At 55.2% G+C, this 25,228-nt stretch overlaps 1 protein-coding gene across 1 annotated transcript in view; it reads right to left on the bottom strand.

Annotated features, from left to right (window-relative positions):
- CACNG4 (calcium voltage-gated channel auxiliary subunit gamma 4) overlaps positions 1-24,983 on the bottom strand; it is a 56,027-nt gene extending 31,044 nt beyond the window's left edge. The window contains exon 1 of the mRNA XM_028520280.2: positions 24,532-24,983. Within this exon, the coding sequence (XP_028376081.1) occupies positions 24,532-24,751 (220 nt within the window). The 5' untranslated portion in view covers positions 24,752-24,983. The remainder of the gene's footprint in view (positions 1-24,531) is intronic.
- Positions 24,984-25,228: the final 245 nt, after the last annotated feature.

Raw genomic sequence — 25,228 nt, 5'->3', positions numbered from 1 at the left:
GATGTCTGTACGCTTCAACATCCAGGCCAGGGAATGCCCTCAACGTACACAAGACCCTTGGTTGGCGAGATGCCCTTTTAGTTGTTCACTTGTCCAAAGATCATCATGGTGGGAATTGTGAGGTCACATCCAGGGTTCGTATCTGGGGCCTGCATAGGGCGGTCCCTGCCCTGTCTGGTTGGGAAAATCCTAGTCCGTATAAGACTCTCCTGAGGGTCGGGACAGAGAACACACTCAGGTGCCAAATGGACCAACAGATGATGGCCCAGGAGAGAAGACACCTGCAGCCTCCACTGCTTGGCTCAGCACTGCAGGGGCGGGCCCCTCCTTCCATGAATCTGGCTTCTGGGAAGAGGAGAACCAGGCCTCCCGCTGAATAGGGAGGAAGGCTTTTCCACACTGTTTTTGTTGTTTGTTTAGGGATCTCCTTTCATCTTCGCCTTTCACCGGGCAAAGCTGTAGTGATTCTTACCATTTGGGAGAAGGGAAAGGGGAGGCGGGCCCTGCTCAAGGTCAGGCTGGAGCCTGGCCAGGCACCTTGCACATGTGCCACCCCTCCCATGTTCTCCTTCGTGCAGGAGATGCCGCTGGCAAAGGAGAGGGAGGGAGCTGCCATTGACTGCGCTCCTAGCAACTGGCAGTGGCTGCTGGTTCAACTGCTCTAATCCTCACAACAGCCCACGAGACTGGCATTGTTGTCTCTCCTTCATAAATAAGGAGACTCAGATTTGAAGGGAGCGCAAGAAAAATTCTCCATGGCCACACCCCAAGTCACGGATAGAGCCAGGACTCCAAGTCAAGTTCATCTTGGTCTCCAAGTCAAGTTCATCTGAACTGGGTAGGCAGAATCCTAATGTAATTCCCCAAATTCCCACCCCCTGGCGTGTTCCCCTTGAGTGTGGGCGACACCTGTGAATAAGAAGATTAGGTTAGTTATGTAAGACTCCAGTGCAAGCTAGAGTGGGAGAAGTCAGGGAGACACGCCTGAGGCTGGGAAGGAAGCGCACTGCCATGCTGTGAACTGCCCGTGGGACAGTGTGGCAAGGAACTGGGGGCCCCTTGGAGCTGAGAGAGGCCCCTGGCTGACGGTTAGCGAGCACACAGGGCCTCAGCCAAAAGGACACAAATTGTGCCAGCCACCAGGAAGCCTGGAAGAGAACACCAAGCTCCAGAGAGGAGGGAAGCCCTCCTGACGTCTTGGCCTCAACGTCGGGGGACCTGGACGGAGGATCCTGCTAAGCTGGCCCAGACTCCCAATCCACAGAACCCGTGAGACAATGAGTCTGCGTTGTTTTAAGTCACTAAGCTTGTGGTAATTTGTTAAGAAGCATAGACAACTCATAACATTTATCATCCTACAGGTCCATTTTGCCGCCAGTAGCTCAGTACAATCTTGAAAACAGCCAGTGATTGGGAGAGAAAGAAAAATATCCGTGTTCCCTGGGGGAAATGATTTCGCCCTTCTGAGAGTCAGTTTCCTCTCGTGTGAACGGGGGTCACACCTGTGCCTGCACCACAGGGTTGGTGGGTGGGTCAGACAAGAAAGCACGTTTGCTCTCAGCCCACAGAGTGAGTCCTCGGTGCACATACCCTAATGAAATTGCATCCCCCGTGTGTGTTACCCACTCTTGGAAAGGGACATCGGAAACATTTCAGGAGGCTAGTTAATTTGGTAATTATTTGCAAAGTTGAATTAATTTCCCTGCAAGCATTTCCTAGGGATACCATAAAAAAACTGACGCAAACCAGGGTGGCTTAAAACAAAGAAATGTGGGGGACTTCCAGCCAAGATGGAGGCGTAGGTAGACATACTGTGCCTCCTCGAACAACCAAAATAAGGACAACAACAATTTGAAAACAAAAAAACAACCAGTACTGACAGAAAATTGAACTGTATGGAAGTCTGACAACCAATGAGTTAAAGTAGACACATTCATCCAGACCGGTAGGAGGGGCGGAGCCAGGCTGCTGGGCGGAGAGGGGTCAAGGCAAAGTGGCGGCTGGTGGATTGTGGAGGGGCTTGGTGCGCAAGGTGGCTGGTGGACTGGGCAGTCCCACATTCACGTGCAGATAAACCAGGTGAAACTGGGGAGTGAGACAGACTGCAACTCAGGGTCCCAGCACCGGGAAATAAAGCCTCAAAACACCGATTGAAAACACCTGTGGGGGTTCAGGCAGCGAGAGAGACTCCCAGCCTCACAAGAGAGTTTGTTGGAGAGACCCACAGGGTCCTAGAACATACACACCCCATCCACACGGGAATCAGCACCAGAAGGGCCCAGTTTGCTTGTGGCAAGAGGGGGAAGTGACTGAAATCCGGCAGAGAGCGGAATAAGCGCCATTGTTCCCTCTTGGACCCCTGCCCCACATACAGTGTCACAACCCAGTGACTGGGTTGCCCCGCCCTGGTGAACACCTAAGGCTCTGCCCCTTACTATGTAACAGATGAGTGAAGACAAAAAAAATGGCCTAAATGAAAGAACAGATCAAAGCTCCAGAAAAAATATAACTCAGTGACGAAGAGGTAGCCAACCTATCAGATGCACAGTTCAAAACACCGGTAATCAGGATGCTCACAGAATTGGTTGAATTTGGTCGCAAATTAGATGAAAAAATGAAGGCTATGCTAAGTGAAATAAAGGAAAACGTATAGGGAACCAATAGTGATGGGAAGGAAACTGGGACTCAAATCAATGGTGTGGACCAAAAGGAAGGAAGAAACATATAATCAGAAAAGAATAAAGAAATAAGAACTAAAAAAATGAGGAAAGGCTTAGGAACCTCTAGGACATCTTTAAACATTCCAACATCTGAATTATAGGGGTACCAAAAAGAGAAGAGGGAGGGCAACAAGTGGAACAGTTATTTGAACAAATAATAAAGGAGAACTTCCCCAATCTGGCAAAGGAAATAGACTTCTAGGAAGTCCAGGAAGTCCAGGAAGCTCAGAGAGTCCCAAAGAAGTTGGACCCAACAAGGAACATACCAAGGCACATCATAATTACATTAGCCAAGATTAAAGATAAGGAGAGAATCTTAAAAGCAGCAAGAGAAAAGGAGACGGTAACCTACAAAGGAGTGCCCATAAGACTGTCAGCTGATTTCTCCAGAGACCTTGAAGGCAAGAAGGGGCTGGAAAGAAGTATTCCAAGTCATGAAAGGCAAGGACCTACATCCAAGATTGCTCTATCTAGCAAAGCTTTCATTTAGAATGGAAGGGCAGATAAAGTACTTCTCAGATAAGGTCCAATTAAAGGAGTTCATCATCACCAAGCTCTTATTATATGAAATGTTAAAGGGACTTATCTAAGAAAGAGAAGATAAAAATATGAACAGTAAAATGACAGCAAACTCACAATCATTAACCACACCTAAAACAAAAACAAAACCAAAAACAAAGCAAACAACTAGAACAGGAACAGAACCACAAAAATGAGGATCACATGGAGGGTTATCAACAGGGGAGTGGGAAGGAGAGAGAGGGCAAAAAGGTACGGAGAATAAGTAGCATAACTGGTAGGTAGAAAATAGACAGGGGGAGGGTAAGAAAAGTATAGGAAATGTAGAAGCCAAAGAACTTACATGTATGACCCATGGACATGAACTAAAGGCGGGGAATGTGGGTGGGAGAGGGTGTGCAGGGCGGAGGGAGTGAAGAGGGGAAAATGGGACAACTGTAACAGCATAATCAATAAAATATATTTAAAAAAACAAAGAACAAGAAAACCCCAAAGAAATGTGTCCTCTCACGGCCCTGGAGGATACAGGCCCCAAATCTAGCTCCTGGTGTCTGCAGCCGTCCTTGGTGTCCTGCGGCGGCCTCATTCCAGGCCAAACCTCCGTCTTCATCTCCACTAGACTGCACCTGAAAAGCCCCTATTCTCAGTAAGCTCTCAGTGACAGGTATCTATCATTTGGGGCACACAATTCAAGCCGCATCACACCCCAATGTGAAAGATGGGACTGCAAAGCCCTCAGAACCCTCCTGTTCTCATTTAACTCTCCCATCTTTTCAAGGCCTTACACACGAGAGAACCAGAAATGGGAAGCTTCTACCAAGGAATTTCTGGAACATTCTGGCTTGAGAAAGGTGCAGAGCAACCTCCCCCACCCTGACCATGTCCCAAGTCCCTAGGGACCCTCTGAGGCTCAGTGGAGACCAGGAGCTGTTGTCTGCTGTCTGCCGTCTGAGTGGCGAGAGAGGCAAGGGCCACATGAAATGCAGAGGCGATGTGGGGGCAGAGGTGGGGACAGGCCCTGCAGGAGGCCAGGCCAACTGGGGAGTCAATAGGCAGATGCTGCAAAATCCCTAACGATGGAGCTAGATTTCCAAGAAAAACAGAAAAGCTGCTTCCTGCCTCCGAAGAAAAGCTGGTGCTGCAGGATCTGGGGCCTTCTCCTTTCTCCCTGGCTCCTCTGTCCTGCCTCTGACCAGGGGCAGTTTTCAGAAAAAGATACGCCCATCCAATGGCTTGAATGACTGGACTGGCTGAGTCACAGGGCCCCACGCAGGAGGGAGCCCTGAGCCTGGATGCTCGTGCCCAGCCTGGTCCTTCCTCCACGGCGACAGTACAGGACGGGCCATGGGCAGATGCCGCTCCGGGTGCCCTGTGATGGCTTCACACGATTCCAGGTGTTGGCACATGGGGATGCAGGCAGCCAGGCTGTGTCCCATCAAGCTGGCGGCTCTGTGGCCCTATTATGTGCAGTTGCACACCTGTGTTACAACTGTGCATCCCCCGTGCTGCAGACCCGTGGTATGCACACATTGGGGGCATGTCCAATCTCAGCACACCAGTATCATATGCGAACCAGCACAAACAGACCAACGGCAGACACTGCTCATCACCCACAAGGGCAGCCCAGAGTTCCCCTGTGTCCCAGAGAACGACACTTCCCAGGCTCCCTTGCTCTTGAATTCTGGGCAGGTTTGGCCAAAAGGAAGCTCTGATAGAACCTGAGAGGGCTGAAGGAAGGGAGAAGTTAGGGTATCTCTCCCTCTCTTCCTTGGACAGTGTTTGTGGCAGCTGCCGCATCTCTTCTGGGAGTCCAGTTCCTTCTAGAAAGTCCCTCCGTTGCTGCTCCTAGCTTCCTCCATCGTCCTAGCACCTGCTGATGGCACACCTCTGGACTCTGGTGAAATCACCTCCTGTAGTTCTCTCTCTGCTGTAGGTCCTTCACGGTCCCCCCACATGGCTTCTCAGCTCTTCCATCACCTGCGTCATCAGCTCCCTCTGGTAAACGTCCTCAGTCGGAAAGACACAGAGTGCTCCTCTTTTCCCAGATGGACCCTGACCAACAGAGTAATGAAAACAACCATTTCTTGAGCCCTTAGTCTGTGCCGGCAGCTCTTACCTACACCATCTCCTTGGATGCTCACATGGGCAGAGGATGGGGCTGACACACTACTCCATTCCGTGCAGGAGAAACGGAAGGCTCAGGGAATTTCAGTAACTCGGCCGAGGAGAAGCCTCCGTGTGACTCAGCTGCGATGGAAGGAACACAGGCTCTGGGACAAGTCCCATCCTAGCCACCGAGCGGTCTGACCTCGGGCGAGCGGCCCAACGTTCCTGAGCTTGTTTCCTCATTCTAGAACATCTCCATTGCAGCTGGAAAAACCCTGTACCTGTTCCGAGCTGCTCCCGCTCCGCTCCTCCCCAGCCCCTAGCAGTCACTCATCTGCTTTCTGATTCTCCCGGTAAGTTGACTATTTCGTACAAATGGAACAACACGAGAGGGGGCTGTGAAGGGTTGAGTTGCACCCCTGTCCCCCTAAATCCCTATGTTGCAGTCCGAACCCCAAGAACCTCAGAATGTGACCTTATTTGGACAGAGAGTTATTGCAGATGTAATTGGGAAGGCTGTTAGGGTGGGCCCTAAGCCAGCCTGTCCGATGTCATCATGACAAGGGAAAATGCGGACACAGACCTGCACTTGGGGAGAATGCCACGTGAGGATGAAGGCACAGCTCTACCAGCCAGGGGACACCAGATGGCCAGCACACCGTCGGAAGTGAGGGGAGGGCACAGAATGGATCCATCCCCTCTCACCAACCCTGTGGCCGCCTTGATCCTGGACTTCGGCCTCTAGAACTGTGAGAGAGTACATGCTTGCTGTTCAAGCCACCCAGTGGGCGGCACTTTGTTACGGCGGCCCTGATGTTTGCGCCTGGCTTCTTCCACTTAGCATGTCTGTATGTCTCATCACTGTGTTCTGGGTCACTCAGGCCTTAGTTCTAGAGTGCTGACAGCCGGGTGCCTCTGACAGGACGTGGCAGCAATGTGCTCTCCCAGCCAGCACTCAGGATGGAGACATGCCCAGCGGGGAGACACAGCCCTTCCAGGACATGCACTGAGGAGCTCTGTGTCTTCCCTCATGGTCACACCTGTGGGGTCCCGAGGTGCGGAGCTACCCCGTGTCCTGCTGAGAAACAGGGACCGGCCTGCCTGGCTCCTATCACCACCCCTGAGAAGTCCCCAACTCTCCCCTGCATCTAGCAGTGGGGGCCTCCCCAGAGTTGCTGCATGGTGTGGAGGTTAGGAACGTGGCATTCAGAGCCAGACTGCCTGGGTTCAAATCCCAGGGTCAGCTCTACCACTTGGGAGAGTTACTGTAACTTGCTGTGCCTCAGTTTGCCCATCTGTGAAATGGGGATAAGTAGTGAAGAAACTAGTTAAGGCATGAGATCCTTGTAGCATCTGGTTCGACCAGATCGGCTGCTGTAAAGGGCCCCGCAGTTCCCTGCACACACCCTGTGCTTTCACCTCATGGCTGGGCTCCTCCGCCCCACTCACGAAGTCCTCTGGTCCTCCTAGTGTCCCTTCTTGTTTGGTGACACATCACCCACCCTGTCACCCCATGATGGGGTTCTCCTCCTCCTCCCCACATCCAGTCTGCCTCCAAGATGGACCTCACACTCACACTCCCTCCTCCATTCCATCACCCTGCCCTGGACTCTTCCAGTGTTTTCCTTCCCTGGTCTCCCCGCCTCTAGCCTTGCTCCCTCTGTTGCACCCTCTGGACTTCTTTGGCATTCCAGAACATCCCCAGTGGTTCACTCAGGACCTGGGACACGGTAGGCGCCCGACAAGGTGCAGCCTGTGTGCCTTTGCCCATATGCTGCTAGTTCTGCCCGGAACTGTCGTCTCCTTGTCTTCCTACTGAGCTGATGCTCATCTTTCAAAACCGGCTCAGATGATTCCACACTGAAGCCCACCCGGCCACTCTATCACCACAGCTGTCACCTTGACACGCTGGGATTTTCCACCTTATTATCTGTCTCTCCTGTGACAATACAACCATTACATGTACTGTTGTCTGTTTTACCCACTGCTGTAAAGGACACTCTCCCCACTACCTAGGACGCTGCTTGGTAATTAGCAGCTACTTAATACATGTTTGCTGACTGACGGAATAAATGAGTCTTCGGGTGCCCAGGACTCAGTCTGGGATCTGGTTTTCAAGTCCTATGAATATTTGCTGGATATGAATAGAGACTAAAAAAGTACCTGTGGGGCACTGGGGGCAGGAGGGGCAGGATGAAGGCTGGTGGCACGCATCCCCCAGGGCAGGGTACTAAGCAGCCTCTCAAAACCACAGCTGCCGGGCCTGAGAGAGTACGGGGGTTGTGAGAGTTCATGAGAAACGACAGATCACGAAGCACAAACAGGTGAGAGGTCTTGTCATTTGAAAGGGCTCCGGATCACAAGCTCACTGACACAGAAACGTCTTTTTCCGCCAGCAGGTCAAGCGGCATTCCCAAGAGGCTGGGCACAAGATATTGTTGCTGAATGAAGGAACGAGTGAATCCCTGAGTCCTCAGAGCCCAGCACAGGTTGGGTGCACCCATCCCCAGTGAGTACCTGCGGGGTCAGCCGGGACAGAACACCACACAGCCCAGCAGGTGGGGATTGATGGGGCAGGTGAGGGCTGGTGGCGGGCCGCCTGAGGAGTTTTTGCCACTCCAGACGTGTATGTTAGTAAAGATAATATACGGAGAGTGATCCTAAGAATGCAGCTTGATGAACGCATGTGTACATCCGTGTAATTACCACCCAGATCAAGGTATAGAACGTGCTCACAGCCCTGGAGGGGCCCTCCCGCCTCCTCCCGGTCAGTTCCCCACAAAGGAAGCCGCGTTGCTGACTTCCTTTGTCCTAGATTAGTTTTGCCTGCATTTGAACTTGACATGAATGGAGGCATACAGGATGATCAGACCCTGTTTTTCTGCTCTTTTGTGAGCTGGGAGTCACCACGTGAATGCCAACAATCGGAATGCGGGTGTGAAAGCGTGCTGGCAGGTGGCATCCCCTGCAAAACGTGGGTTCCGGGGGTTTGAAGTGCAGTTAATGTCTCCTTAAAGGAGCTGTCTTGAGCAGAATGCTTTTCAGCTTCTTTGCTGAGAGCCGCCCTCAGTCTGACAGCAAACCTTTCTTCTCCAGGCTGCATGAGTCAGACTGGGGGCCCTGCATTGTGGGCTCTCCTGGTCACGATGCTGAGTCCACCTCCTCTGAGAAGCCTGCCATGCCAGCCCGGCCCACCTCCACTGTCTGGCAGCCACTGGGCTGCACCTGTGGCTCTTGCTCTTTCTTCATGTGTGACCTCCCTCCCCCGACCAGCATCAGCAGTCTGTACTGTGTCCCCTGGGTTCCTGGGTCCACTTGATAGATGTTTAGGACACTGAGCCACCCCACAGCCTCTCCTCGGGGAAACTGAGTCTGCTCCTCTTCCCTGATGGGGCTGGAGAAAGAGCTGGGGAGAGGTTTTGGAGCCAGAGACCTGGGTGCAGTGCTGGCTTGGGTCCCAGGTCAGTGAGCCTGCCTCAGTCTCCCCACTCCCAGGAGGTACCCATACTGTGTTGTAAGGATGAAGTAGCTATGCAAAGCACTTGCACCTAAGAGATTTTCAGAAGTTGTAGCTGCTGCGGTGACAGCTCAGCAGTATAGCTTGGTGCTGAAGAGGATGGAATCTGAAGCTAGACTGCCTGGGTTTGAATCTCAGCTCCACCACCTGTTGGCTCCAGGGCTTCGGGCAAGTTACTCTACCCCTCTGTGCCTCAGTTTCCTCATCTACACAATGCAAGTAACGATAGTACCTACCGTACTGGGCAGCTGAGCATGGACTAAATCAATCTGTAAGACGTGCTTGGGACAGGGCCTGGCACAGAGTAAAAGCCAGGTAAGTGTTAGTTCTTTCTCCCTATGTAACAGGGCCCACCTCTGATGAGGGGAGGGTGTCCTTCGGGTCTGTGGAGGCCTGGCACCTCTCAAAGCGCTCTGCACTGGGACATATACCACTAAGGCTCGTGGACTGCAAACTAGAAAGCCACCAGTTTAAAGACAAACAAAGAAAAAAACAGGTAAATTTCCCCCCCTGATCCTCCAGAGGTGGGGAGGCTGAAGGAGGAAACGGGTACCCCTTCCAGGAAAATGGGGGCCTTTCAAGGCCTGAAGACGAGGGCTTTGTTTTTGGCTCCAGCAAAGACGGCATGAGGGGTCCCCACATCAGGGTCAGAGGCACAGCGGCGGCGGCGGTGAGAACCAGGGGGCAGCCTTCCAGGCCAGCTCTGGGCAGCCCGGCCGCGGGCCGCTGGGCTGGGGACCTCATGTCTGCCTCTCTGCGTGTTCGCTCGCATTTTTATCTCTTTTTAAATTTATTTTTAAATTATAGTTGACGTACACTAGCACGTTAGTTTCAGGTGTACAACACAGTGATTAGACATTTATATAACGTTACAGAGTGATCAAAAGGTGTCTGCATGTGACATGTCTGATAACGGCTTGATGTCCAAAAATACATGACTTGTGCTTTAATCCTACCTAAGACGGCCGCTAACGGGTAAAAGCAGCATTAAGGAGCACCTGGCAATAAGGACCCACGGGCGCTAAGACCTTAGCCTTGACTGGCATTTGTTTTTTTCCTTTTGTAACTTTTGTTTATTGATTTTTAGAGAGAGGAGAAGGGAGAAAGAGAAGCATCAATTTGTTGTTCCTCTGATTCATGCATTTATCGACTGATTCTTGTATGTGCCCTGACTGGGGATCAAACTCACAACCTTGGGGGACTGGAACAACGCTCTAACAGACTGAGCTATCCAGCCAGGACCTCAACTGGCATTTGAAGTGTCAGCTGACTCAGACACAAAGAGCGAGGGACTCTCTCGGTGGCGGTGCCAGTCACAGTGGACACTGCCTTTCTTCCAGTATCACCATGCAAAGAATTTTTCCTAAAGAATTTACACAGATGGAATTGGCAATGCAAAATTTTTGAGAGAGAAGAACCCTTGATTTTTAAACTGTTTGAAGATTTCTGGGTGCAATGAGGCATGCTTAAACAAGCCACAGGGGGATTTTCAGGAAAAGTAAAAAGCAAGCATCTTCTGTTCATACTTCGTTGGGTTCATATTTTAAGAAACCTTGGCCAGTCTGGCCCTGGCAGGAAAATTCCCCCAAAGGAACGTTTTATGACACAGCTTTTATGTTAAGTGCTTACTATTACATACATGATAAAAGCTGGTCAGACCACACATCTGGGTTTTCTTTTCTCATCACTCACTTCGGTGGTCAGCTTGGGCACGCGGATGGCATGAGGCCGATTTCCAGGAACGGAGGCCCCATGTGCATACGGCACTTACAGGAAATAAAGGTTCAACTGTGGACGGCTGGCCAGGGCTGGTGACAAGTGATTGCTCTGGCTGTAGGTCAGGGTGGCCGGGAGTCACACGCTGACAAATGGCGCCTGGGCGTGACTCGGGGGGCGTGCTCCTGGACGTGTCTGAGCGCAACGAGAAGCACTCTCAATGCCGAATGAATGCGCACATCCACCCGTCTGTCTGAGGACAGGGGGCTGGCCTGGCCTGGTGCCTCTTACATTTAAACATCAGGTTTACATGGTCCCCTCCGGCCCCCGCCATAACAGAACATTTGAAAAAGATAGAGGGAGATAAAATAAATCACTTATAGTTCCCGTGACCACGTTGTCACGTGCTGGTGAATTTCTGTCCAATATTTTTTTCCAGTGTCACACAACAGCCACAGCCGCAGTTCCATCTATTTTGTACCAGGTGACCTTTTAGAGGTTCCACATCTGTGGGTTTTCAACTTGCTCAATTTGCTATTTAATAGAATTTTCCCCGTGTTTAATAACCCTCCTAATAATCACAGAGTTAAAATAATACATTTTTATCTAGTAAATGCTTCAAGCGCTTTCAAAAGGCTGCATTGAACAGGAAGGAGAGGGCTTGTGTGACTGAAAATGTGGCAGACTAGAAAGGAAATGAGAAATAAGTAGAAATACAAAAAAAAAAAAAAGAGCGAGAGAGGGAGGGAGGAGAGGGGAAGCAGGGATGGGGGATAAAAAGGAGCAAATGATTCGGGTTTCAGAGGACGCCACCAAGCAGCAAGAGCATCCGACCCGTGTGAAGTTAGGGGACAGGTGAGGGGCCAGTGGGCAACTCCCTGAGACAATGAACCTCAAGGCCATGGCCACGGACCACGGGTGGGCACCATGGTGGAAGAAGGGAGACCCTCCAAATGGCTAGGCAAATGGGGGACTCTCCGCCTACCAGGCATCTGGCCTTGACGCACACGCAGGAATCCGTGGGCAGAGCGACAACAAAAGCTATTTTTCATGCAAGAGGAGTCGGACATCAGGGAAAATCAGAGCCCCTTTGTATGACATGCCAAACTACTGAAGCGAGAAAATGTCTCGGGCGAGGGCTCAGATGCGAGCTGGGAACAGCACGCTGGCCCCGGGGAAGTCGGGCCGTCAATGCGCGCTTGTTATCAGAACGAGGGCAGGAAGCGAGTGTGGGGCGTCCTCCCCCCACCACATGGTGAAGATGAGCTGGTGACACGGTCTTGGCCGAACGGTCCGGCCCCTGGAAGGGAGCCTGGATGTCCTGAAATGTCCTCGGGGAGCCTTCGGGGATCCAGCATCTTTTCTTTGCTCATGGTTTGGTCTGGGGGCTGGGGGCTCTGGGCCCTCTTCCCATCGCTCCGCATGCAGGGCGTTCTTCGGGTCAGTAAATGAGAATAACGACCAGGCACTGAACGCTTGACTCCTGCCTCAGGCTGAACACTGACATCTCATCTCCGCTCCTGCCAGCAAATCAGCACAGGAATTGCTAAATTGCTAACATCCCCATTTTGCAGAGAAAGCAACTGAGGCTCAAATGCGGTGAAATGACTGGCTGAAGAGCCACAGCTGGTAGGAGGCAGAGCCTGGACTCCAATTCGGAACCACATCCAGGATCTGGACCCTTTCCACCATCCCCCCCACTCCGCGTCCCCCCATCCTCTCCTAGATGCCACTCACAATAGCTGCTGCGTATTTCAAGTCCAAGACCAAGCAGATGTACATGGAGCCCAGCGTGTATTTTCCGCCTGACCCTCCCTAAGCCCCTGAGACAGGTCTTGTTAGAGCCCCGGCGGGCGCAGGCAACTGAGGTCAGGTGTATTCTGATGCTCGCCACACCCTGTGCTCTGTCGCCCTGACCGTCTCTCCTGTAGGTTGCCCGGACCCGGACCCGGAGAATAAGTCCCCCCAGGGCTCTCTATCCACAGTGCCCAGCACGAAGCCAGGCACTCAGCGGGCGCCCCATAAATGCTTAGTGATGGCAGAGTTTTAAGTAACATTGCTCTCCAGGCAGCCCCTGGTTCTGTGCAGTGTTTGTGGTGGGCTTTGGAGAAAAAAGAAAGAGAGGGGAGGTCTGCTCCCAGCACCCACCTCTGCTCCCCACCCCAGCAGCCCATTTCTGGGTAACCTCAGGGCCCTCCAGGGCACCCCTTCCTCCAGCCCCAGCTCCCCTGTCCCATTCTCCTTCTAATCAGACTCCTTTCTTGGGGTAGAACAGCACACCCAGGAGCAGTCACATAATTGGCGGGGTGCAGGGCAAAGTGAAAATTCGGGTCCCCTCGTTCCAACATGATTAAGAATTTCAAGCTGTGGCAGGAGATCGTAAATGACGCACAAGGTCCACCTGCACTGGTCTAGGGCCCGTGACTATGGCCTTGGTGACAACGGTCATTTTAAATCTTTTAAATGTGACCTGTTACTGAGGTCTGGAGATTTCTAGGGCAGTCTCGACTTTAGATTTTTCTGGATACTCCCCTACCTCCTCCAAAAAACTAGAGATACCGACACTCCAGGATCTCAGTAACACCTTTTATATCACCTCTTCTACCATCAACAGGAAATCTGTGCTTGCTCTTTTCTCCAGAGTTTTGGTTCTGAAAATGCAAATGCCACAGTACTGTTTGTCCCACAGGGGCCCCCAGGCACTGGGGTTCAACCTCCAGAGCCTGATGTCTCCTCACAAGGGGGAGATGCTTCCGTCCAGCCAGCGGGTGACTCCCACAACCACATCGTCAGCCCAGTCCTGCCTCGGCCTTGTAGTGAGGGCTGGCCCCCCACCCGGTGGCCGCAGCCCATCCAAACCTGAGCTCTCCTGTCCCCGAGCTCCAGACCACTCCCCCTGCGTTGTGTCCTGGGGAATGGCTCCACTGCCTGGAGGCGTCTGTCATTACATCTACTTATATCCATTTTACAGACAAGAAAACAGAGGCTCAGAGAAGCTAAGGAATTTGCCCAAGGTCACAGAGGTAAGACAGAGGTAGAGCAGGATTCAAATGCAGATCTCCTGGTCCACCCCACCCTCCAGCATCTGTCCTCTTAGCTACCACACAGACTCGGTTCAGGTGTCACCTTCCCCGACTCTCCTCTGGGCTGAGAAACTCCTGGGGGGAGATGTCAGGGGCTCGAGGGGGGCTTCGTAGGTCAGGGAATGGGCCTGGCTTGGTCACAGGTGGGATGTGGTCCCGTGGAAGGGTGTGGAATGGGCTGGGGAATGATGGGATCCAATTTATATTTTTATAAGATTTTTCCAGCGATGACTAAGGGCTAGCAGGGGACTGTGGACAGAAGAGAGAGCAGGGATGCCCGAGGCTCCCACCAGCATGTGGGTCTTGGCTGTGGGGTCAGGGTGAAAAGAGGCCAAGCAACAGTGTTTCCAAGAAAAGGAGCCTCAGGTCCCCTCTGCAGTACATCTGTGGTTTTCACAGCACTTCCCCGAGTGCCATCTCACTGGGTTTCGTACGGCGGGGTGGGAAGGCGGAGAGGACACAGGGATAAAGGAGGTCAGAGGGTGGGTGAGTGGTGGAGAGGGGATGAGAGAGGATGAGGGGGGAGGGCAGGTATCTTCTGCCAATTTGACAGCCAAGCAAACCGAGGCTCTAGGAGGTGACAGGATAAGCAGATGATGGTCCAGATGGTTGGTGGCAGAATTAGGGCCAGGCCACAGGTCGCATTCCTGCCCCTTGACCCCCTTTATCCTGGCCCGTATCCCTCGACACTGGAGTTCACAGCAGCAGCCTCAGTCCCTGCCAGGGAAGGGGATGAGGGGACACATGGCCTGGGTGGCTGCCATCACCACCACCCCAGGTGTGGCCTTGGTACTAGATCCTATTTGAACGAATTGACAGCCCTCAGGTTCTGATTTTATGGTTCACAGAAGCCATTCAGAGCGGGTCGGCCTCTGAGAGGTGAGGACACAGCGCGTGTTCTCCGCTGGCCCGACATCCCTGGGGAGGCTCAGCTTCTGCAGTCCCAGACCCTGGAGGTCAGTGAGCAGAGCTGGGGCCTCACTCAGCTCAGCCGCAGAGGTCAGGCCACTTAATTCCTCTGGGAAAACTTCCAAATTTCAGGAAAAGGGGAGGAGGCAGACAGGTGCATATCTACAAGGTACCAGGCACCATGAGGGTTATTCTGTGTGTTTTCTCCTATAATCTTGACAACAATCCCAGGGGTTGATTCGATGATGCTTCTGTTTTTACCATGAGGGTAAATGGAGTTCAGAGAGGTTAAGTAACATGTCTGAAGACACACAGCTGACAAGTGGCAGAGTCTGGACCCACACCCAGCTCTATGTGACCTCAGTGCAGGCCGTCTGAGGCTGCCGCTTCCTTGTGGACTAAAGGGGTTGGAAAGAGTGAGCCGGGACAGCATCCAGCCCCTAGCTGTCTCCCCAGGGAGAGCAGGTAACAGAGAGGCTGGTGGCAGGTCAGACAGGGAGTCCCACCACTTTCAGTTATTCGGTTTTCTCTTAGTCTGTGGAGCTGGGCTGGAGTCCAGAAACTCCCCTCGGCCTTTCCACAGTCTTTCAGAGACGGGGCAGTGGTGGAGAGGAGAGACCCATCCACAGCATTTGCTGAGCACCTCCTCCTTGGTAGGCTTGGCAAGGTAGGGGCACAGAGGGTTAGGATGACAATGGGCACCTTGCTTCAGGTGGGGGAGGGGAGAAGTAGCTGGGGAGCGGGAGAGTGGCCCCCATTACACTCCAAAGCCCTTACAAGCCCATGCTCAGTGAAACCCGGGGTGGCTAAGGGTCAGAAATGCCCCAGGAGGCCAAGGAAGGAGCTGAGTTTGGCTTTATGGAGGAGGTGGCTTGAAGGATGGACAGCAGGTTAGGGGGAGTGGGTAGATGTGAGGGTGACAGAGAGGTTACGATATTTGGGGGGAGCAAAAACAGTCAAAAGACTCTTCAGACCCAAACATAGCTCTGGCTCCAGGACCCCAACAAGGCAGCACCCCAGCCTCCTCCGACAGGGCAGTGGGAGGGGGAAAGGGGCCTGATGCCAAGGCCAGGCACAGCTGAGTGTGAAGTCACAGCCTGCCATACGCCACCCAGCACAGAGCCTGGGGTCTTTGCAAAGACCCTGGAACTTCACTGGGTGGGAGGGTCCACTGGACCTCAGCCCCGTCCTGACCCAGCAAAGATGTCTGGGAGCCCTGGGAAAACAAAGGGGCGAGGATGTCTAGCCCCTGCCCGGATGGCCGCCAGTGACGGATGGCCTTCGGGCCTCCCCAGAGGCTGCGTGTGCTGGAGGTCGGCGGCTCAATTCCTCATCTGGCTCCGGCCCACACCCTGGAGCCCGGTGGAAAACAGAGGCCAACGCGGCCCGATTCCCCACAGTGTTCTCCAAACAGACGCTCCCATTTTGGAGGTGTGTGCTGGGTACTTCCACATTTACTGCCTCACTATCCCAGTTTTCGGATTTGTGAGCAAGAACTCAGAGAGGTTAAGTAACTTGATCAAAGCCACACAGCTGCTCTGCAAAACTGGGCCCTGAACTCATCTTCTCTCCCCCAAGCTTGGCCTCTTTCCTCTACCCCTTGCTGCCTTTTCAGCAAAGTCAATTTCAACGCGGTAGACTGTCCATCTCTAAGGCGTCATCACAGATGTATTCCTTCCGTGCCCCTGGGTGGAGTGAGCTAGGCTTGTCCTGAGCCACGTTTCCTTTGGTTCACGCGCTGTGCCTCTGACACGTGTTCTCTCCGGCCCTGCCCCCCGGAAGCTCGCAGACGCGTCCGCGGCCGCCACCAGCTCCTCAGCCAGCCTTTCGTGCACTGACCCGACTCGACCTTCTCCTTATTTGACTAGTTTTAGTTCACTTTCTCTCGCAGTCCTTCACCTATTTTGTTACTTATGTTGTCCCTTCCTTTCTTCCTTTTTTGGTTGGGGGAAAAACAATAGAGTAAAATCATGTGATCTAAGCTTCGAAAAGTTTTTTCACGTGAAGAAATTGATACTGAAGAGAAAACATCCTTGGTCTCCCACCAGGTCTTGCCTTGCAGTTCCAAAAAGAGGGTCTTGAATGGCACTTTCCAGAGCACTACCTGTGGGGTGGAGGTTCCAGGGTAGATCTCCGTGGGTCCTGCCTGGCCCATCCCTGGGGGCAGAACCAGCTGGTTCTCCCCGTGCAGCTGTTCCCAGGAGAGCCACCGGGTACAGCTGTTCCCAGGAGAGCCACCCGTGCACACACTCACGGGAGGACGTTCCTGTCGGAGGACGCGGCTGCTGCCTGAGTGTGTGTCCGCAGGCTAACTGGGATGGAGGTGATGAGCTGTGGCAGAGAAGGGCCCGAAGGGAGTGAGTTCCCGTGTCTTTCTGCATTTCTTGCTGCTCGCCCTGTGCTATGGGGGCTGCTTCTTGCCCGCTCCAGGGGAGGCTGTGCAGACAGGGCCCTGAGCAGGCAGCCCCCACACCCACTTCTGCTACTGGCTGTGCTACCCAGGAGCTGTGTGACCTTGGGTGAGTCACTCTGCCTCTCTGGCCGCCAGTCCCCTTGGCTTGCAGAGCCTGAGAACTGGGTCACGTCAGCAGTTCACATCCACAGTGCGGACATGTGCTGGGCTGTCACAGGCAGGGTGAGCTGGGTCACCTGCGATTCATACTCCTTTTTAAAAAACTTAAATTTTTTTTTTAAATTACAGTTGGTATTTAATATTATACAATATCGCTTTCAGGTGAACAGCATAGTGGTTAGACAATCACATACTTTACACAGTGATCCCCCTGATGTGTCCAGTACCCGCCTGGCACCACACGTAGTTATTACAATATTATCGACTACATTCCCTGTGCTGTACTTTACATCCCCGGGTCTGCTTTGTAACTGCCCATTTGTACTTCTCAGTCCCTTCACTTTCTTCACCCAGCCCCTACCCCCGCCCCTCCGACAACCACCAGCACAACCCATCACTCTCGAGAAGAAGTGGCATGGGGAAGCGTCTCCGTCCCCAGTCACCTCAAGCCGATGCCAGGTCATCCCATGAGCAGGGACGCTCCCCCCACCTGCATTCCACGTGTTTTCTAGAAGGAAGGAGAGGAGTGGCATTCCTCCAAGCTACCAGGAACCGGGTCTGAGTGGTGGTTCTCTGGGGGGGGGGAGTGCCTTTGCTCCCCCAACCCCAGGGGACATTTAACATCGTCTGGAGATATTTTTGGTGGTCACAAGTTGGTGTGCAGGAAGGGGGTGCTCCTGGCTTCTAGGGCAGAGGTGCCAGAGATGCTGCTATACTTCCCACAACACAGCGGACAGCCCCCTACACAGAATGACCTGGGCCCAAGTATCACTAGTGCTGAGGCTGAGTCACCCTGTCCTGTCGTGAGGGACAGCTGATGCTGGACCTGCATGCTTGGGTCTCCTGTGAGTCATCACAATCCTCCCGAGTTGTGCTGTTGTGCTGTAGGGACTTCCTGGCACTACTTGGCTATGGGAGTGCTGGGTAGCAGTGTCAAAACCTGGGCACCCTCATGGGAACACTCTTGATTCTCTTTTCCAATCCTGTTCCTCCATCTTTCCAATTTGGACACGACGCTGCCAGCTGCCACAGCCCCTAATCCAGGCAGTCCTCCTTGATTCGTCACCCCCGCCTCCCACCTTCCCTCCTCTACCTCTCCGTCTCTGCTGCTCCTCTTGGCCCCAGGTCTCCAGTCTGGCCACCTGCAACAATGTCCAGACTGGTTTCCTGGTGGCCTCCTCTGCTTTCCAGAATCTTCTCCACATGCAGCCACATCATGTTCTAAAAATATAAATCAAGCCCCTTTATTCCCATGAAAAAGCCCCCAAAAGGTTCTGATGTGATCCCACATAAAATACAGGGGCTCCGAACCCAGACCTCAAAGCCTCTGCCAGGCCCCCAGGCAGTGACGTAGCCCGGCCCCCGCCGCCTCCTCCCTGCTCACTTTCCTCCGTCCCCACCAGGTTCTTCCCTTCTTGGAGCCTTGGCTCTCCTCTTCCTCTCCCTGGAAGGTAGTCCTCCCGTCCTTCTCCCACAGCTCTCTCCTGCCCAGGGACTGAGAGCATCCTTGCCCAGCCTCTGTCAGCACAGCCCCCTGCTGTTTTCATCAGAACACTCGGGAGTACCTGGCAGTGTCAGCTCGCCCAACATTATGTCAGCTCCAGGGGCGCAGGGGCCCTCGCTGCCCTGTCCACCACGGTGACTCAGAGCCTCGCACGTCTGACACAGAGCAGGTGCTCCAGGAGCATGCGCTGAGGGAGGGAGTGCATGCGTGGATGAATGAGTAGAAGTGGGCCTGGCGGGCAGGTGACTTAGACCCCTGTGTCTGTGTCTTAGGAAAAAAGTGAGAGCCGCCGAACTAAGTAATCTCGAAGGCTCTTCCAGCTGGAAAAAGCGCCCCCTCTTTCTACGACAAGGCCACAGTGGACCCGGTTCACTGGAAGCTGAGGGTGGGAGCTCTTGGGGGCTTGCACGTCAGGAAGTCCGACGAGAAGACAGGCTCATACACTGTCCTCCACAGCTCCAGTGTGGCTGTCCCGCTTTTGGCCTCCCTCACCTCTGAGGACCCGAGGTCCCTCCTACGCTACGCTGCACTCCCACGACTACGTGCTGGAATCCCCAGAATCCTGGCCTTCCGAGGAGACACACACAGGAGGTTTCATTTAAAGAGCTGCTGGTTTCCTGTTGAGCCTTTCCGAGGCCTCCGGGCATGGGGATCCTCCAGAGCCAGCTCTGTGTGGGGGTCTTAAGTCAGATCGCAGGCTGGGGTCCACCAAGATCCCCAGCTTCTCCTCACCAAATCATGGGGCTCCAGTTAAAAGGAACTAGTTTCTTCTCACGAGAAGGAAGGAAGGGGCGAAGAACAGAGGGGGGTGAAGAGATGGAGCAGGACATGAAGGGAAGGCAGACACGCGGAGGGACTGCCAGGGGCCCTCCCTGGGTGACTGGAGGGTGGGCTCCAGTTATAGAGCGGGAGCAGGTGGAATGCTTGTGTCCCTATAAACCCAGAGGCTGAATGACGCTCTCACCCCAATAGTACCGGGAGGTGGGGCTTTTGGGAGGTGACTGTGTGCAGATGAGGTCACGAGGGTGAGCCCCCATGACGGGATTAGTGCCCTGTTAAGAAGAGATCACATGAACACATCAAGAAAGTGGCCATCTGCATGCTGGGAAGCGAGCTCTCACGAGGAACTGCATCAGCCGGCACCTTGACCTTGGACGTCTATCCTCTGGAGCTGAGAGAAACAAATGTCTGTTCTTTCAGCCACCGGTTCTGGTGTCATTTGTTATGGCAGCCCAAGCTGACTGACTAATACAACACCCTTCCCAAATCTGGGTGGATTAAAAAAAAAAAGAGGACATCCCCTGGCTGGTGGAAGCCAGGCTGGTCTGTCCACACTCAGCTGAGATCTGGACAGTGAGAGGCATCCTGGTCCTCAGCAGCGGCGGCCACACCAAGCCTCATTTTCTACACCTATAAAAGGCAGCTAATTAATATCTATCTCGAAGTGTTGCTGACAATTACATGAACTAATGTGAGTCCTGTATGAAGGTCTCAATGCGGGGAGGCTGTTATTATTAACACTAGAGGGCAAAGGAGGGCGGGGGTGGAGGGGGCGTGGGGGGTTGGGGCACACGCCAGGCTTGGCTGCTGTCACCCCTTGGGCCTGACTGGACAGGCTGCCCCTGGGTTATTGCGAGAGAAAATGAAAGCAAACACAGACAGGAAACGTTCCCGGCCCAGGGGCCGTCGTGGAGTAGGTGGAGCAGGTGGAGCAGGTGGAGAAGGGAAAGTGTTTGGCTCACACCCTCTCTGAATGGGCCGGTGTCAGAGCTGCCCAGCTGACCTGCTGCAAAAGGCTCCCAGGTGCTGGAGGAGCGAGCTTGTGGACGAGGGGCGGGAGCCCTGAGCAGTCACTGATGACTGGCCTCTCCCTCGCAGCCCCTTTTCCTCTGTGTGCCATGGTGTGAATAAAGTCTGGGGACACTGGTGTGAGAGGTGCTGCCCAGGCGAGGGAGGCCAGTGAGACTGGGACCAGGGATCCTCGGACTCTCAGGGTCCAGAATCTTCCCACATCTTCTCTGGCCAGTACACAGATCGGAGCTGGCAGAGAGCAGGCACAGGAGCCACCCCTGGCATCGAGGCTGCCATGTGAAGGCTCTGACAGAGCTGTGGGTGTGCTGGGGACAGCAACATCTATGGAGGACTGGGGGGATGGGAGGGGCAGGGCGCTGCTGAGGCTGAACTTTGCCAGGACTGTTCATTCTGCAGCCAGAGCTCTCCTGATGGCAGCACAGTGACTGGATGCCTCTTGCAGCCTGGCCACTTGCAGCCCGGCCACTTGCAGCCCCAGCGAATGCTCTGCAGCTGACTGTGGGCATTGGGGCTCTGACACGCTGACAGGAGCTGCTGTCACCTGGGCCCCGAGACTCCTTTTCCCCTCCTCGTTTTCACAAGTCTTCTGCCCCTAGCAGACAGCTCTTGCTCTGGAATGCTAGTTTACATTCTGTAGCTTGTCTGCTTCCAACATGCCTATGAGCCTGCACAAATGCTGGTTGGGGATTCCTTTGGTTGAAAAGTCTGCAAAGATGTATTACTCCTTTCCTATGTCCACAGCCTTGGGCTGAGTGTCACCAAAGATACGAAAAAGAATAAGTGGGGGTCTTGCGGAGGGGCGAGCAGCTGGTTGAGCGAGATTAGGACAGGATGGTCCAGAACACAGTGGAAGAAGAGAGAGATGGGGAGAGAGAGAAAGAGAAGGAGAAACATAAACAGAGACAAAGACAGAAGGGGACAGAAAGAGGAGAGGAAAGGAGAGGAGAGGAAAGACAAGAGGAGAGAGAGAGCACGCACTGCAGTTATTTGCGTATCACTTGTATCTTCTTGCTTCTAAATGCCTTCACGCCTGGGTGGTCAAGGACTTGGTTCTGTTTTTAATGGCAACCCAGAAGCTGTCTGGGAAAGGGCAGGACGATGCGATGGGAAGAGCTCTCTAGTCAGACAAAGGTTCAGGTCTGGCCCTACAGCCTCCTACTTGGGGGCCTCTGGGCAAGCGCCTTACCCTGTTGGAGCCTGTCTCCCGTGTGTGGCCGGGTGAAGACAGTGCCCTCTCAGGGCCATTGCCATCACGCCACATGGCAACATGCACAAGGCTCTGTCTGGGCACTTGTCCAACGGAAGGGCAGCAGGGAAGACTGGGCTTTGGGTGAGGGGAGGTGGCAGAAAGGAGACTGGGGTGATGTCAGACCTGGTGGGGCTTGGGGCAGCACTCAGCTGCCCTTCTGCATGTGGCCCCAGCAAAATCTGTGGCCACTCTGCCTACGTGGGTTGCTGGGCTCTCCTGGCCCGGCAACATCATCTAGAGGAAACAGCCAGGAAACTGAATCTCTGGCGTGTGAGTGGCCAGCGAACCCGTCAGAGTTCTGCCATCACAGCCGGCGCTTTGTTAGCTGCCCGCTGCAGTATTTCTTCAGTTCCTGCCCGGAGGTTTGATCTTCTCTCTTTTTTCCCATGTAATGCTTTGGGGCACTTTGTTAGAGAACAGGCAGAAATAATGCATTTTACACACAGAGCCAATATTGAGGTGAGTGGGCCTCTCCATGCTCCCAGGGAGTGGCCTGAGGTTAACGTGTTGTCTGCGTCTCAGCCCAGACACTTGCTGGCAGCTGGTGGCATCATAGATGTCAGGTGGCTGTCAGACTCCGAGATGTGCTTTTATGAGACAGGCTGGCGGTTTCCACACAGGGTGAAGGGCCGTCAGGATGATTCTGGCCACGGCAAGGAATCCTGACCCAGCCTCCCCAAACCTGGGTCGGTCCGAGGATGTTCTAGCCCTGGGAGGTGGCCCTCAAACCCCTGGCGTCTGGGGGACGGCAGAGGCATGGCCAAAGTCCCCCCAGGTGGCAACTTCCCACCCTCCCCCTGTCAGGGAAGCCAGCTGCCCAGAGCCTGGGGCTTTCTTGATGAACACATCAATCCTCATTAGGACGAGGAGTTAATAAAGGAGGCATTTGAGCCACTCTGCAGAGGCCGGGCTCGTTGGCGTGGAGGTGTTCCAACTTCCACTGGGAAACTGGAAGGCTGGGGGTCCACATGTACGTTTGGGTGGTGACCGTGGCATGACTGATTGTGCCACGTGGACAGCGGCCAGTGGGGCCCGTGAGGCCGGCTCTGCAGCCCCTGCTCTGTGCCCAACTCAGGTGCCATGGCAGGCAGTGACGTGGGTACATTCTCCAAACGCGAGGAGTGGGTGTTCGCCATCTGAGCGACTGCTCACCAAAAATGATGTTTTTCAAAAGAAAAGAGGAGGGTGTGATCGTGGGCCCACCGATTCTTTGTGCGGCTGTGTTTCCCAAATTACGGGCTGCACACTGCTGCTCCCCAATCCCCCCACACCTGGGTGAAGGCTCCACTCACCCCTGGCATTGAACTCCAAACTGCAAAGGGTAAAGCGCCCTAGTAGGGGAGGGCATGTGGTGGGCAGAGGTGGGCAGGGTTCCAGATGAGACCAGGCATGGTCTTGGGGGAGAGAAAGGGGACAAGTCAGACCTCCCCAAGCCTCCCCAGCTTTACAAAGTCCTTTTATAGTGGCTCCAAAGGCGGCCAGAAAAGGGCCATGGTTTTGAGAGCTCCCTGCCAACCTCCACCAAGATCCAACCACGCGGAACTATTTGCAGGGGCTGTAACGGAGGTAAGGGAGGCTAGCTGTGTGGGAGAACTTCCCGAAGAACTGAGGGGTGGAGTTAACTCACGGGAAAAGGTTACAGAAAAACAAAGACGAAACTCTCTCCAAGGATTTCTGAAAGGAACGCTCTGCCGACTTCCCCCATCTCCATTTTAAAGCCAAGACCAAGCGGCAGACCTGCCCACAGCCCGACTGGAGCCAGATGGCCCCTCCGCAGCCACCTGTTACTACGAGTTCCGCAGCTGGGCGGGCAGGCACCCGGAAGGCGCTGGAGTCGGGTGCACTTCGCCACCGGAGTCGTCCGGGCCCCTCCCCCGGAGGAAGCGGTCGCCAGTCCCGGGGCACCCAATTCCGGCTCCCAGAGGCATTCCGACCTCACGACACTTACTACTCGGCCTCTTCGCGCAACCGGGGTCCAGGCGCGCCGCCCCTCCTGCCCCGGCGGGTGGCCACGCCCCTCCCAGGCCTTGCCTGGTCCGCGGGTCGCCCCTGCGCACCCCAGTTCTCTACCGAGCTCTCCCGCGGCCTCCTTGCCCGGGGACCACCACGGAGAGCTCCCTGCCCCAGTCAGGGGAGACTGGGTGTCGCTCCTCTTCCCTCCTCACCGAGCATATACCCCGGGGAACAGTAAGGGATGAAGAAGGGTCTCGGCGGCATCAGGTTTGGGCGACCCGGCTCCCGCAGACCCACTGGGAGACCGGTCCCCACCCGCACCCCTCGGCCCGGGCCTGGAGCGACAGCGGAGCGGTCCCCACGCTCCCCGCCCCCGGCCGGCCCCGCCCCAGGATGGCCAGTTCCCATAGCAATCGCAGAGACACCGGTTGCCAAGCAACCCCTCCCCCTCCTCCCTCCCCTCCTCTCCGGTCCCCTCCCCCCAACCCTAGCCTCCTCCCGCCCCCTCGCTAGCCTCCACCTCCCCCGGGGGTGCCAGCGCGGTCCCTCGGGATCGCTCTGGTGTCCGGCTGCGCGCGCGCGTGAGTTTTAGTGTGTTTCATTGTGTCTGTGGGCAAGGGGGTGTGCGTGTTTAGTGGAGAGTTTGTAGGGTAGGTGTGTCGTGGGGTCCGCAGCCGGGAGCGACCCCGACCTGGTACACAGCTGGCCCAGTGGGGACCCGCCCGTTCGTTCCGGCTCCTTTGTGTCTCGCGCGGAGCCAGTGCCGCGCCCACCCTCTTCCCTGCCGCCGGCAGCCCGGACAGGGGGTGGTGTGGTATGGGGTGTCTGTGTGTGTGTGTGTTGGGGATGGGGGTGCCGAGATCGGCCGTACCTTCGATGCAGCACACCCGCCACAGCCCCGAGTGGGTGAGGTCGCCGCGGGAGCGGCGGGGTGGGGGCCCGTCGTCCATGGTCAGGTTGCTGCTGTTGCAGATGTGCGCGCTGGAGTAGAGCCAGTAGTCGGTGCCGATGGCGATGGCCATGAGCGAGAAGGCGGCGAAGGCTCCGGCCGTGGTCAGCAGCAACTGCAGCCCGCGGTCGCATCGCACCATGGTGGGCGCCTCATAGTCCGCCGCCCGCCGGCCCGGCCCGCCGCGCCCGCCCGCCCTCCTTCCTCTGCGCGCCGCTCCGGGGCGCCCGGGCTAGGGGGCCGAGGGCCGGGGGGCGGCGCCGCGCTGCGCGCTCCGACCCGCGCCCCGGGCGTGCCTGCGCTCCGGCAGCGCTGGGGCTTAAACTCCGAGGCGCGGCGGCGAGTGAGAGCAGCGCGGGCCGCCGGACCCGCTGGTGGCGGCGGCCGGGGGCTCCTCCCTCTGGGCCCGCCCTCCCCGCTCGGCCCGCGCCTCCTCCCCGCGCCCTCCGCGCCTCCGCTCCGCTCGCCACCCGCCGCCGCGCTCCGGCCCGCGCCCCGCGCCTCTCGGCGCCGCCCCTCGCGCCTCTGCCCCCACCCGGGTGTGCGCTCCCCTCTCTTCCCCCAACCCCGGCCCGGATTTTCTCTCCCTCCCCACGTCTCCCCTCCCGGCTCTCGCGCG

This window comes from Phyllostomus discolor, chromosome 8 (genome assembly GCF_004126475.2).
Source record: "Phyllostomus discolor isolate MPI-MPIP mPhyDis1 chromosome 8, mPhyDis1.pri.v3, whole genome shotgun sequence".
Lineage (NCBI taxonomy): Eukaryota > Metazoa > Chordata > Mammalia > Chiroptera > Phyllostomidae > Phyllostomus > Phyllostomus discolor.
Note: the sequence above shows the minus strand (reverse complement) of the source record. Positions and strands in the feature narration are given on the sequence as shown.